At 40.8% G+C, this 14,762-nt stretch overlaps 3 protein-coding genes across 3 annotated transcripts; all 3 read right to left on the bottom strand.

The window, feature by feature from the left end:
• Positions 1–7,714: 7,714 nt before the first annotated feature.
• Positions 7,715–8,605, bottom strand: LOC134190044 (zinc finger CCHC domain-containing protein 10-like). Its single transcript, XM_062658457.1, has 3 exons — positions 8,515–8,605; positions 8,306–8,458; positions 7,715–8,243 (listed from the first exon to the last, which is right to left on the bottom strand). The coding sequence occupies exons 1-3, from the start codon at positions 8,571–8,573 to the stop codon at positions 7,964–7,966; spliced, it is 492 nt and encodes a 163-aa protein (XP_062514441.1). The 5' UTR covers positions 8,574–8,605; the 3' UTR covers positions 7,715–7,963.
• Positions 8,606–10,021: 1,416 nt separating this feature from the next.
• On the bottom strand, positions 10,022–10,684 carry LOC134189678 (late histone H2A.2.2). The gene has a single exon (XM_062658031.1). It carries the CDS (start codon positions 10,627–10,629, stop codon positions 10,249–10,251), a length of 381 nt encoding a protein of 126 aa, XP_062514015.1. The 5' UTR covers positions 10,630–10,684; the 3' UTR covers positions 10,022–10,248.
• A 439-nt stretch (positions 10,685–11,123) lies between these two features.
• Positions 11,124–14,736, bottom strand: LOC134189860 (coiled-coil domain-containing protein 134-like). Its single transcript, XM_062658255.1, has 7 exons — positions 14,567–14,736; positions 14,378–14,499; positions 14,223–14,307; positions 14,086–14,159; positions 13,880–13,984; positions 11,361–11,426; positions 11,124–11,308 (listed from the first exon to the last, which is right to left on the bottom strand). Exons 1-7 carry the CDS (start codon positions 14,694–14,696, stop codon positions 11,213–11,215), a joined length of 678 nt encoding a protein of 225 aa, XP_062514239.1. The 5' UTR covers positions 14,697–14,736; the 3' UTR covers positions 11,124–11,212.
• Between the last annotated feature and the right edge of the window lie 26 nt (positions 14,737–14,762).

Here is a 14,762-nt window from a genome sequence, read left to right on the forward strand (position 1 = left end):
TTTCATTGATAGCCACATTCAGGTGGATGAAACCACTTCTTACCCAAGCAGACAACCAGCCCATTGTGAAATCTGCAGCAGTTGTTCTGGCAGTCTTTTTTTCTTCAATCATGAACAGGCTCATTTCATACAAACATCAGCATATTTGTTTCAGCTATGAGCCAGAAGAAATGAGATTTGTAAGAGTCACATGACTTAGCGAGTAGCATACTCAAACCGTATATGGCTGGACTTTCGGTTTTTGACTGGCTGGCTGGCTGGCTGACTATGTCTGTCATACTCAGGAATTGTCACACTCTTAGTGCAGTTCAATCACTAAGCAATGTTTGTGATTTATCATACATGGCAACCAGAGACAATGGACGAACCACCACTCAAATCTGTCAAGCATTCATGAAAGAACTTTTTACCAGAACAGTGTAATTCATGTGTGCAATTGCCAGGTCTTGTCAGAAATAACAACAGAGAAAATACCTCTTTAGAACTGCTAACGCAAAGTCAATTGCTTTCGTGGCTTACAACGTTTATAAGGGAACCTATGGTAATACCGTATATTCGGTTATTTCTGCAGTCTTGAATTACTGCGATTTGAGAATCTAGACAAAAGTTTAATTACTGCAAATTAAATTTCTTCTTTTCAACCAGGAAGACAATTACTGGTACACACAGTGTCACACATGTACATGTGTTGCAACAGTGACTTCCTGAGACTCTGAGGACAGGCTTAAATATTTGCGAATTTTATTTGTGTGCTCCATGATTTCTTCGCAGAATTCGCAGAAAGATCATGATCACAGAAATAACCGGTTCTAGAGTATTGCATAACCACAAGCAATATTTATGTCTGGTCTGTGATAGCTCCTTACTTTGGCAACTACAGACTATTTATAGACTTCACAGTCATGTGAAATGACAGTTGCTCTGTAGGATTTTAGATAGATTTTACAAGTAGAGCACTTAAACGGAAATAGCATCTAAATTTGTCATTCTTTGCAACAATCCTATTGTACTTTTCAGAGCAGAGGAAGCGAGGGTATAAACACAGCTTCAATTGCTAGTTTCATTGTAAATAGAGAGCTGCTCTTGATCGTAAATGATTATGATTGTGAACATGCATCGGTTGTTGGATCTATTTTAGAGGCAACGTCTCCTTGCAAAGTGTAAGTGTAGACAAGTTAATGTGTCAAAGCTAGCAGCTAGAGAATCGTAAAGGCACGTTTGTTTTGGCAAATGTAAATAATGTCAACAAGAATACCATAAAATACATCAAAATTGTCATTTTCTCTGAAAAAGTATCAGTAATGGTTAGTCTCTATGGTTTCTTGGTGCAACATAGTCTAGAGCTTGTTGCAATAAGGCGTATAGATGCTTTTATATGTCAAGTGTTGTTCAATGTAAAGGGAATATTTGGTGATATAAAGGTCTTATTTATTATTTTTTAAAACCTAATGTTTCATTAGAATCAATTGTTTTCTTGCTTACCTTAGGTCACACTGACTAACAAGTGGGATTCACATAGCATGCGTAAAATTTTTGTTGGCCGTCAGGTTTTAATACTATAACTTTTTCCTTCCAGTCCTTTTCCTTGACCACTGGACTAACTAGAGATAGGAGATAGGACTGTTCTCCGAGGGAACAACATGTGAAAACAACACAAACAGTTTAGATTCACTCCTTTCACTTCCTCTTTGACCCAACTTTGGGCATTCTCACGATAGGAGGATTTCCCAACCTTATCACATATAAGCAGTACCGTGTAGTACTTAGCGTGTTAGAATGAAGATGCTGGGGTCTTGAAGCATCATCACTGGTACATTAGCTGCAAACATCTCCATGACAAAGTTGCAGCGAATTTGGTAGTGATTTCGTGGCGAGTTACATTGAATCTGCCATGAATGACAGCGAATCCGTGGTAAATTCGTGGCGATTATTCACAGTGGATTCGGGACGACTTCTTGCGACTTGCTGCCATTCACAGCGACTTACAGCAGATTCCCTGCGACATTTTGTAGTGGGTAATGAGGGTAGAACGCAGGCTTTCAGACATATTCAGCGGGGTTACCTGAATTCCACTTGTTATTCATTGAGGTCATCTTGAAGGGCTTGTGTACTAAGTTATTGAATGTTGGGATGGTTTTATCATGGTATGACAACACCTAATTTTTGTTTACTAACCAAGTTCCTAGAACTGTATCTAAACTCGGTTACTGACACCTGGTGTATATGACATATGATATGGTGATAACTTTTAGACTGTCTGGTTAATTAATTTGTAGAAGATAAATAACACCAAAATGTCTTTCCCAGAATTATGGTGCAATGTCACTACCTGGCAATTTCTGGTATGTTTATACATGTCTTGTACTTTAGGAAGAAGGAAATCTTCATGATGATGTAAAGTCTCTAATCACTAGCTTGTACTTGGAGGTAATTTAATTGATCATTGTGTCGGTGTCATTGACTGAAGCAGCATTATACAGTTGATTCATGTTATTACAGGCATCTAACTGTACAACATACATACAAGATGCTTTTCAACTTTTACAGCCAGTTCTTCAACTGACTTATCTTAGTTCTCATTAAAGTGTACAATGTATTGAATGTACTTTTCATCTAGAAGAGGAAATTGACATGGATGCGTGTATGGCATGTATTGGATCTAGCAGTTGATGTGTATCAATGCTGTTGGTCCTTGAGGTGTTGGTGAAGGAGCGTATAGAAGTACAAATGACACCATTAGAGGTTGCATGTGGAGAACAGTCTAGATTAATGAATTAATACATCTATGTAGTATGAACTGGGATCATGAATAGCGACGCTGTCTATATGTGAGGTCAAACAAATCAATTGCCACTGTAAATGGTGCTAGTATTGCAATAGGGGTAACATAAGCACAGTCATAATACCATCATGCCTAGTAAGACAGGGAGTGACTAAGTTTTATTAATTAATTTAAATTGATTTTGTGCTGAGTAGTTTCTTAATTAAGTGCTGAGAACATGGCATGAGAATACACTCAACATCATCATCCAGTATACAACAGACTTAATTCAGTCATGACTTTTGTTGTTTTTTGCTATTTTACGTCTGTGCACTGTTGCTACTGTGTGTGATCTACGTGTAGATTTAATAATTAGCTAGTGGACTGATCTTCATTGGACTGGACTGCATATGGGTGAAGATAATGTTGTGACTATTGGGTGCAAAATGCAATCTAGTAGTCTAGTTAACTAACTTAGTAGGGAATGCAGAATGGTATTCAGTACGCAGAAATGCACTAAGTAGCATGAATATCTCAGTGGTGTCCGAAAGCAATATTTTCGGACCAGACTGCAGTCTACACTCATAGGGTTCTCTTTGTGTAGGCAAATATGATGTGCAAATGGGAATTTATCAGATACTGATAGGTGGTTTTCTTTGACATTATGGCGTTGCTGATTTATCTAATCTTTTGTTTAGTTAGTGTTGCACCTAACCATGTTTGTTGGTATGAAAATCGTGTATTTGCATTTACAGCCATACCAGTGGAAAACGGTTTAAGATCTGAAGACCCAGATAAATGTTTCTCAGAAAAGAGAAGCTGGCCATGTGAGAACACGTCAGCATGTATCTAGTTGTGCATATGCAGGACGCAATATCTATGATCAAATCATGTGATCATAGATTGATTAGGAATGATGGCACTGTAACAATCAGGTTTTTCAGTGTTTTAGTGGTACATGAAGTAGATAGCGACTTGAAAGCCGACATGAACACTGACCATCAGTATACTCGGACAGTCCGCTAGAATAAACCACTTAGTCATGACCCCCTATAATTCCTGTACATATATAACTTTGCTTGTCAAAGGTAGTTTGAACTGACCAGATCAGTTGTCGAAGCAGTTATTTCAGGTTAACACAAACTGCGGCACTTAACAGAAAACAATCCTTCTTCTTGGATCCAGTCGGATCCTACGTAGTCATGTCTTCTGTCTAGACAGCCACGATGGTCTAAGCACCTCAATCTGAGCCAGGGTTTGCTTCCGGTGCTTACAAGAGACCTTACGAACCAGACTGATCTGGTTGAGCAGGACATAATAGAGTCAGACAGAGAATTGCAGGGCATTGGTTATTGGTTCAGGGAAACCTCATTGCACGGGAGCAGAAGGGTTGTCAGCATGGTTGCTTTGGTGCAAAGGATCCGCGCTGTTGATTACATACCAATTTCAGGACTGTAAGACCAGGCACAGGAGTCTGTTCATGCATGGCCTATGACAGCGTGCCACACAGCTGGTTACTCCAGTGCCTTCAGCTGCACAAGATCGTTCCAGTCTTGTGCAAGTTCCTGTCATGTGTTGGAAGACATCAATGGTGCTTTCTCACGGGAACGGTACATGTACACTGTACCATCAAGATGAGGTTCATGCGGATCAGGTGAGGTATTTCCAAGGTGATTCACCATCTCCGCTTTCCTTCTGTATGGCTCTTAATCCTCTCAGCGCGGAGTACGCAGAACTGCATGGCTAGGGCTATTGGTTGAGCACTGGGCGTTGTGAGACTGCCGAACGTCAGTTTGTCATGCAGTCACCTGCTTTACATGGATGTTCTGAAGCTGATATCATAGCAGAAATCCTGATCAGCTGAAAGGGTTGTTGCACACGGTTCGTACCTATTCTAATGACATCCAGTTGAAGTTTGGTCCGGACAAGAGTGCTGTTGCACGCTTTGTCAACGGCAAGTTCTATGGAAACAATTCTGGGGTGAGAACGTGACGGTAGGAAAACGGACACTATCTACTGTTTGGAACCAGGTAAATTAATTAAGTCGACAAGTATTTATTTGGGTGTGGATGAGAGTAACGGTATCCAGCACAGTGCTGGCGCTCCGTCACGAGTGGTACTTTCCTAGTAAGGATGGTTCGCTGGACCGAGTTGTAGAACCGAGTTGTAAGGTCGATCGCGCGGGAACAAGATTCTGGCCATCAATGGGTTTGCACTACCGGCTCTCACTTAGTACGAGTTACCGTAACTAACGATTTTGGTGTCAATCATTGGAGGACCGCGGACATGCAGCAGCATGATCGGCGCGGACAAGAAAACTTATTCTTTCTATGCATGCATGGTGTCCATGCACCATCCAGCTGCGGCAGACATTGACCGGCTGTATACAGTCCGTGCACCAAGGGCTGTCGAGTGTTACAACAGATTGAGTCGACGTATCAGTTTTGTATTGTGGGACTGGACTGTTATTGCCTTTGTGACAGTTCTGGTTTCTTGATGAAGATGGTACAGGTACGTGTGATGCTAGGAGGTCGTCTCATTTGCGATGCATGGCCTGTCAGTTTATTGCACGGTTGCAGAGGAATCTGACTGGGGACAAGTCGCCTGTACGAAAGTGTTATCACGTATAATGGTATCTTCGAGCAAGAGCCTCGGGCGGATGTGAAACATTTCCGCATGTACAGCAGTCCTCTTCGTGCGCAGTCCTGGAGCAGGAATTTTATTCACAGTCAGTATATCGCCGTCTCACTGAGAAACCACCTGTGGACATGGATGTGACCTACGGATGGCTGAAGTCAGCGAGTCTTCCTGCTTCAACCCACGGACTGGCGGTTGCTGCTCACGACCAACCTCTTCGGACTCGGGACTACGAACGCAACATTCTGCATCCTGACGTTAGTTCCACTTGCTGCTGATGCAGTGCAGACCTGGAGGCAGTAGACCACATTGTGGCAGACTGTACCCTGATCAACACAATCAAGTGGGTCCCATCATCCACGGGAACATTTGTCGTCAGTTTGGGGTTCCAGTGGAGAGCAGACGGTACAGTACTGGCATCTTCCTGATAGGCTTGTGGAGACGGACGACATCACTATGATGTGGTATACAGCCATTCCTATTGCTAAGAAGGTGCCAATCATCCTGACATAAATAAGAAGACAAACACTTGTCTTTTTATTGATATATCGGCTGTCCTGCTGATGGCAACATCGCCAGGAAACAAGCTGAGAAACTGACGAGGTATACTACAGCGACTTGCGGGTGGAGGTAAGCCGTATGTGTCAATCGGACACCGGTTGTTCCAGTGGTGTTGGGAGCTTTGGGAATAGCGCACGTAGGTACGGGTGGTATTGCACCGTGGCTGGACATTATTCCAGGTCATCACAATCTGCATCGTTTACAAAAAACACTCGTCATTGAAATGAAACACTCTACAAGTCATGGAATGTAAAGATCTGTCACTCTACAGGTCATAGAATGTAAAGATCTGTCCACTGATATTTGGTGTACTAGGTGGAATAAGAACAGACACTCTCAAATCAATATCATTAGATCAATAAGAAGATGCTGGAAATTTGTTGGTGACCATACACTATTACAGAAAGCAATACTGCTGGGCATTTTGCACCTGGCTAAACTATTTTTAATACTAGATAACTAGATGCTATCTCTGCCAGGTAGCAGTCCAAAGTTTAATTTTTTTGAGCTCAATAGCTAGCTTGCTTTATATCTTATCTAATCTTTATATCTGCGATGGACAATTACAGTAGCGTAATGACGCATATAACTAGAAGCTACTTTGTTTAGAGGTTAAGGGCTGATTAGTTTATGTAGCTGCCCAGCTCGTTATCTAGTCGTTAGAGTTCTGGTTCTTTGACAATGAATGTGTCTGTTGGTTCTTTCACACTGTTATTTGGCTATGTCTGTGAGAATAGGCTTGTTTCCGTCGATGGGGAGTTTCTGTGATCTGGGTTGGGACCATTGGTAATGAGGATTGGTGCTTTCCTGGTGGTGCTGTGTTCAGAGCTGGCAAAATCCTCATAGCGCACACAATCAATAATTGATATGCCAGTTACTAGCACCATATGGTTTACACGGAAACATGTACCTCAATCTCTGGGACTTACCTGCTGGGTTGGTGGTCACCCAGTTGTGACAGCAAAAAACCCACTCACCCTACTGAGTTTAGTATTGTTGCTTTCTGTTTTGCTGTTGTGATGTGACATAGGTGGTTGTAATGGAAATACTACAATAACAATTAATATTATTGTTATTATTATTTGCTGTTGTTAAACTTGTGCATGCAAAGGCACCTTCAGAACTCAAACAGTAGTTGGTACAGTCATAATGCAATGTACGTGTACCTCCCTACATCACCCATTGTATTGCAACATGTAAATGCCCCAAGACATGCTATTAATTAAGGACAACATTTCAAGCTTTCGCCAGTGGAGCATGGACCTTGGCTAATAGAGTACAGCAGATTGAAGGAGCCCTCTTGTGCTGTCATGTTTGGTTTCTGTACCAACACGGCAATGCCTGTACGTGGGGGTATGACGACACACAGTTAACTGATTATCACCTGGTTATAAGGTCTTGCAGTTATATCTAACTTTGTACTTGTGTGAAGCAACAGCTGCTCTTAACAATTCTAGAACAGACTTTACACTAATGAACTCTAATTAAGTAGCTTGCTTAATTAAAAACAACTGGCATCAATATTCATAATACTTCAAAGTAGATCACGGTTTTCAAACCTAGATGACTCATGGCTGTAGAAGCAAAGGTGTAAGTAAACACAGTTTCAGTTACTAAAGTATCTATCTGTCTAATCCATAGCAATGATAGCCTGAACCTTGATGTTTTATTCAAACTTTACAATACTTATGTGACATATAATAACCACACCTAGTACCAAACGAGTTGAGAGGTGGAGTGGCCAGGGAAATAGACTAATATCAGAATGAGTGTACTCCCAGTTAAGAGCTCCTACAATACCATTTAATGATTAACAACTGCTATATACTACAGCAACTGCTGTCTATAAATCAGGGATTTACACGCAGTCAGTTATGATCCTATATACGTCCTTTGTAGATGATGCCTGGTGCTTAATGAAATAGAAAAGACTTTAGTCAAATTCACTGTTCCAACATTATAATTTTGATTTTTTATTCTAATTACATTTATGACCATACGCTATCACCGTTTCTTCCCTCTCTTCCTCTTCTTTTGTGTTGATCTACTACTGCTTGATGAAGCATCATCTGAAGATCTGCTACTAGACTTTGAGCTCGAGTCTGACGAGTCTGATCCTCGACCTGAAGAGCTTGAACCGTCATCACTGTCCGAGGAAGATGAGCTCGAATCACTGCTCGAACTGCTGGACGAGTCACTACTGGAACTGTCACTGCTGCTGTCTACCTTTCTCTTTTTTCTAACAACTTTCCTTCTGTTAACAGCTGGCCGATTGCTCTTCGGTCTAAAACGAAAAAGTTTAGCGTTTTATGACGTCGACATGATGGCGTAGCAAATTTTCTGTACGGTGGTCGTTTGGTTGCCGCCGCTTTCTGTTTCTTAGCCATAATCGCCGTTCTCGACGGTCTGTGAACGTACTTCCTTTCATTTGAACACTCGAATGTCCAGTGGCCATGTTCTAAACACTTCTGACATCGCTGCGTTCCACCGGGAGCCTCACTGACAAAACACACGTTCATTAGATTGACTAGATTATAAAGCTGTTTGCAGCCAACATCTTGCGCTGTTCGGTTGATTTGAAAGGAGCGTACAATGCTGCTGTCGCTGTTGCCATAATGCTAACGCACCACTCATGGGAGTGATTAGTATCCCAAAACGCGCATGCGCTAGAATTACAGTAATGCCTCGACCTGCAAATGGAACAGATAGGGAGACTGAGAGAGCTGTCTGACTACGCGAGACTACAGTTGGGTTCAGTGTCATGACATCATGTGCCATGATTTAGGCAATGTCTCTTGTTGGATGAATTTGTTGGAATATAGGCCTCTAGCGCTTTCAAAGCTTCTTTGCAAGGCCCATAGTTAGAAACATTGCAAAGGCAACATCATGCTGTACGTGGATTGATGCAGATGGCTATAGGACAAGTGAAATCGAACTGGCTGCAATCTAGAGCTAATAGTCTACTAGCTGAACAGGGTAATTATAATTTGCCAGGGATCCGGAGGGATTGAGGGCTGCTGACAGAGTGTGATCTCTGCAGTCTAATAATGAACAGCTAGGAGGCACATACTGTAGCACCAGTGATATTCAGCTTCATCAATGGGGTTTGGCTGATCTCAAGACTGATACATAACAATGCGTTTAGACTGCAGATCAAATTGCAAGCGTCTTGCAGGGATCGAGTTGTTGAGGACATGCTGTGTGTTTGCATTGTACAGCAAGTGCCCAACAAGAACTGTAGCCGGATGGCTATCCATGGCCATCACCACAAACAGACCATCTGATGAATTATTTAGAGTATATTTTCTGTAATTTTCTATAATGTGGAGGGTGAGTGTTGGCCATTTATTATCAGTGTTGTCTTTGTAAGTTATTTCACTACTGAAACAGTTGCATCTGTAGTTTGCCCAAAAATGAAATGGACAGCTTGAACTGTCGTTACAACATATGCTACAAGAAGAAACTGCTAGTAGCTAGACACTGCTCTCTTTTGGTACGAGACCTCTATCTCTTGCTATCTGTTTGGCAGAGAGACTGTCCTCAAGGTGTGGATTAATTCCAAGTCCTGGAATCAGTGAATGATGTTTTATTACCCAGAACTTCATTTGAAATATTACTGTGCTATTTTGAGAGGCTTCATAATTTACAATACACTAACTTTTTTACATAGGTAACATAATTTCTAGCAATGATGTGTTTGTTTGCATCTACTGTAGGCCCCCAGTTTGTTGTTCTTTTGGTCACTTCTATTGGTCCAATCACTCCCACCTGAACATATTTCATTTGGCTTTGCTGCTCTACTTGACAATGTCATCTTTCTTGTTATTAAGTTTGACTTCTATGATCCTTTCCTCAAACCATCATGCAAAACCCAAGTCAATGATGAAGGGCACTCATGATTGATGTATCTGAAAAGTCAATTAGTGTGAAACTTTGAACTTTAATTATAATGTATCTTTCTTGTTACAGTATTGATGGGACTTATTTACCGGAGAGGAGACTGCTCTTTACTGCACGCCAATCAATGTATCAAAAAACTAAAATTTCACATGTAGACTTAGATTTGAGTCACACTGTTCAATAGGCTGTATATTACTATAATACTGGTATTATACACTAGCGAGATGTTCACGTGGTCGTGAATATTAGAGCGCATTGCGCCGTTTACTGGTAAGTCGTACTACTAGAATATAAATGCCACCTAGAGCAGTACACTAAAAGACGGTCTCTAATGTACTCTACAAGTTTGACATGTAGGCTAAACTGTTTGACGTCAGGCACTGAGCTAATTAGCTCTTGTCACCAGTTGAAGATCTTTTTGGTATAAGAACCGAATGGATGTTAGGTAGTACACCTCCGGACGAGATCGTAATGCCTCGAAGTAGCTTGTTCAGTTCCTCGTCGTTTCTCACTGCTAACTGAAGGTGTCTTGGGATGATACGCGCCTTTTTGTTGTCTCTGGCAGCGTTCCCTGCCAATTCCAAAACCTCAGCAGTTAGATATTCTAGGACAGCAGCCATGTAGACAGGTGCGCCGGCTCCGACACGATCGCTGTAGTGTCCTTTGCGAAGGAGACGATGCATCCTCCCGACGGGAAACTGGAGACCAGCACGAGACGAACGGCTCTTTGCCTTAGAACGAGATTTCCCACCTTTGCCACGACCAGACATGATTTAGAAACACTTAGCTAGAACTGCAAGAACGTCACTCAGAGAATGATCAATTACAAAGTTACCGCCTTCTATAGTCCCGCCTTTGGATCGAAATGGGCCAATCAAAATGCAGCTATGAGTATTCCGTTCAGGTCCGCAAAATGTACACCTGTACCGAGCCGATCCATCCGGGACCTTCACAATTAACAAACACACGTAAGCGGTTAGCCAACGTGGCGACCACTGTACGTACACTGTTAGTCTGTAGGATGCCTGCTGTGAAGAAACTCAAGAAAGGTAAAGAAAGAAGCACAAGCTATACTGATAACCACGAAGTGTTAACCATCAATGGTCGACAGACAGATTCAGACAGCAGTTTAGACTTAGACTGGAGACAAACTGCAGTTTGTCTCCAGTCTCTCTCCGCCCTAGCTGTCACCAAGCAGACAAGCAGCTAATGACCTCAACAGCTGACACCCTGACAATTTAAAGCCGCTCTCTAATCCCACTGAATTTTTAAATTTACCAGAGAAGAAATTAAACCTTGTGCTCGCTGGAGAAAATATTTTATTATTTATTCATATTTCTTATGTAGTAATTATCACAACTCCAGTCTTCGTCCACCTAATCGAGGCTTTTTCTCTCTTGGCTGTCGTTGTTTCTTCTTTGGCGTCTTCTGAGGAGCACTTGGTTTCTTCTACAACACCTATTTGTAGCAGTTAGCAAATGAGAGAACCTGCAACTGTTACCAATTTGATTCTGTAAGGATTTATGTAGTCTTCCTCCATTGGTATGACACCCAGCTCTTGACTCATCTGAAGATTAAGCAGAAAGCAAGTAATAATTAGTCATAAGCAATATTTGCTTGCCACACATAACATTGTTTTGCCACAAGTCACATGCACAACTATTCATTTTTCTGTCTTGAAACACTGCTCTAAAGTTCTCGTTTAGCCTCTTGAAATGTTATGCAAAGTCATAGCAACCGATTGTGTATGTGATCAATGGTCACTGAAATATTTTGCAAACGATACATGTAGCGTGTGTTTGACTGCAATTGCTTGTAAATGAAAAATACATAACAAATAATTTAAATTGTTCTATTTAAAACAAAAAAGACAACATTACAGCTATTTGTAAAGAATCACAGTCTAGTTGCAAGCTGCCACACTAGGATTTTGTCCTGACAACCATGTATAATTAATTGAGAGAGCAGAACTTTTACACAAGCTCTCCTCTTACCTAACTTAAGTAAGTCTTGAAATGTTTTTATAGATATTCAAGGAAAGCTACAGTGCCTACACGCTGCTAGATAAAGGTTTCTACATATTTGATGACAGTTCTAATAGTACACTGAACCAAAATTTTTAGTCCCAGCGACGTCATCAGCGGTGCTCAACGCAAATGACAAATACCAACATATAGGACAGCAGCCAAACACCACATGCCTGGCGCAATGTGCCTGCACACACACACACACACACACACACACACACACACACACACACACACACACACACACACACACACACACACACACACACACAACACACACATGATGGTGATGGCATGTGCCCCAAGAATGATGATGGACTGAGTTGTCGATTTCAAAAAATCTCAATTGTGGCTTTGACCATGACGAAACAGCCCAATACGAGATCCGCATATGCGACCACAGATGTTACAGATGTATTGGGTGCTTTGATGACTGCCTGCTATTCTGACTTGTTGTTTGAATATAGGGTTGCACAGCGATGTTGCTTTGGGCCAACAACAAACGGCCATCGCATCTAGACCGCCTGTGTGCAGACTCGTGACTAGAGGCTCCCAGACAATACTACAGTACTGCTGTCTATGTGTTACAAGAGACATTATGGCTGCTTTTAATCGACACTTCGCTAGAAGTCTAAAGCTAACGTAATAGGTTGACATTTGACATTGTAAATGCTACTAACACATCAGAAACACAAGGAAGGAATATATTCGTTCCTTGTCTTTCTGATGCTTTAGATATGGTCAATTATGTTATCTTCAGGTTGTTGGAAGGCATGGACATGAGCATTTCCTTGACATACACTGTACCTATTACTAGTAGCAGCAACTGAGCAAATTGCTTTCCAGAAGAAGAAGCTGCCAGTGAGTGATGGCAGACGGCAAAGGTTGCTCGATCACCCTCAGCACCCTGCTGTTTATGCCACTGCCTATACAGGCAAAATCTGAACGTGTAGGCCTGCATTGACTGTCTCATAGTATGGACTACAATATGAAACCAAAAAGTTTCTCCTCTGTAGTATACCATGTGCACAGTGTCTTTGATACTTCTGCTGAAAAAATATAAAATGGCAAATCTCTGATGTACGTCATTGATTGCCAGCATACTGTAAAACAGTAAAATTTGGTGACAAAATATTCCAGTGTTTGGTTTATGTAAATGTTTGAAGAACAAAAACATTCATAAACAATACAGTATATATATGCATGATCAGTATGTGCTGGAAATACAGAGAACGACCATCTCCAAAAACCCTGTGCAGACAGCCATAGAAATGCTATACTAGCTTCTACTCTAAGCTCTATAGTTCTACTCTAAGCTCTTGAAGTAGCTCAAGAATATGTGTAGCACATGGAACGAATTGGTTGGTATTAGGAGCCAGCTTACTGAGTATTTCTACTAATATAAATAAATATTAAGTTAGTCTAGTCCCCCAAATGGAATGTAATCACTACACAAGTATTCTTACACACAAATCTGTTCACCCACAACGAAACTATTAATATGAAATTATGTAATCAGCCAAATATGATAAAAAGTAATGTAAACAAAGTTCTTGGCTATACTATCAAATAGCTTCTGATAATGTTGGACATGCATCTTCTATCATTTTTGGTAATTCAGATACATACTGTTACACCACATAATAAACGACACATGATTAATAAAACTTTAGGATGCCAAAACTAATTGTTTAGTATGTTTCTCATTGATGGTAGTTGTTGAATGGTTACTACAACTGCCTAGACTGCATAACAACTTGTGAATTTCATACAATTCACAAAGAAATCAAAAATGTTAAATGTGTAAATGGTTTCAGAAAGATAACTATAGAGATTGACAGCCATATCTAAGTAAACAGTTACAGCCACAAATATTTAAACTATAGTGGTCATGCATACTTATTTTTATTTGTATCCATATTACCATGAACAATCAACCCAAAGTAGCTAAGAATAGGGTCACTCTGATGCAAACAAAACTATGTGACCTTACCAGATTCAACAGCTTCCTTTCTGCATGTTCAAAAACATCAGTCTCATTACACAGTTGGAGGGACCAAATAACAAGTTCACGTCTTCTAGTCTGACTTTTGTAGATCTAATGAAGAAAAAGTTAAATTTGCTACTAATAAACTCATTCAATCATTCAGCCCAAGAGTGATGATATCGAGAGCCCAAGAGAACTCATTAGGCATAAACCTCGTGTGTCATATCTGGTATTCTCAATAGAATGTCTCCAAACAGCAATGTGTTTTCAATGACTTGAGCCACGGCTGTTGAAAATTACATAACTCAAAGACAGCTTATGCAGCGTTTTATTAGACATTAGACTCAACCCTCTCTGTCCTTCTCATTATCAGGGAATGGCATATCAGGTTGCCATCCACTTACATTGATCTGCACTCGAGCATCTGCTAGTACCTGCAAACATGCGGTAGTTTAATTAATTAACACTCATTACTTCATCAATATATTTGCCATATAATTAAACCTGGAAGAGTTTGTCCAACACCAGTTCGATCATCCTGTACTGTTTGACAAAATCATCTATCTGTGAAATCGTTTTCACTGCTAGGGCATGATCCTGACGTTTATGCTTCAATAGTCGTCTATCTGGAAACTTTGTTAAGGTTATTCCTTTTGTTATGACATAGTGTTCGAGACGTAGTTGATAAGATACAAATGTCTTTCTGTGAGACTGACACTGGAGTAACCTCAGAAGAGGCCTCACTCTCAGTACTTGTTACAACCAAAGTTAGACTTAGTAACAAGCCGATTGTACAAAAACGTACCGCAACTGATACGAGCATTGTAAAATACAGTGTACACTGTAGTTGTACCCTTGGAGTCCTAAACTTCGCGCCAAATCTAAGCAT

This window comes from Corticium candelabrum, chromosome 14 (genome assembly GCF_963422355.1).
Source record: "Corticium candelabrum chromosome 14, ooCorCand1.1, whole genome shotgun sequence".
Taxonomy (NCBI): Eukaryota; Metazoa; Porifera; class Homoscleromorpha; order Homosclerophorida; family Plakinidae; genus Corticium; species Corticium candelabrum.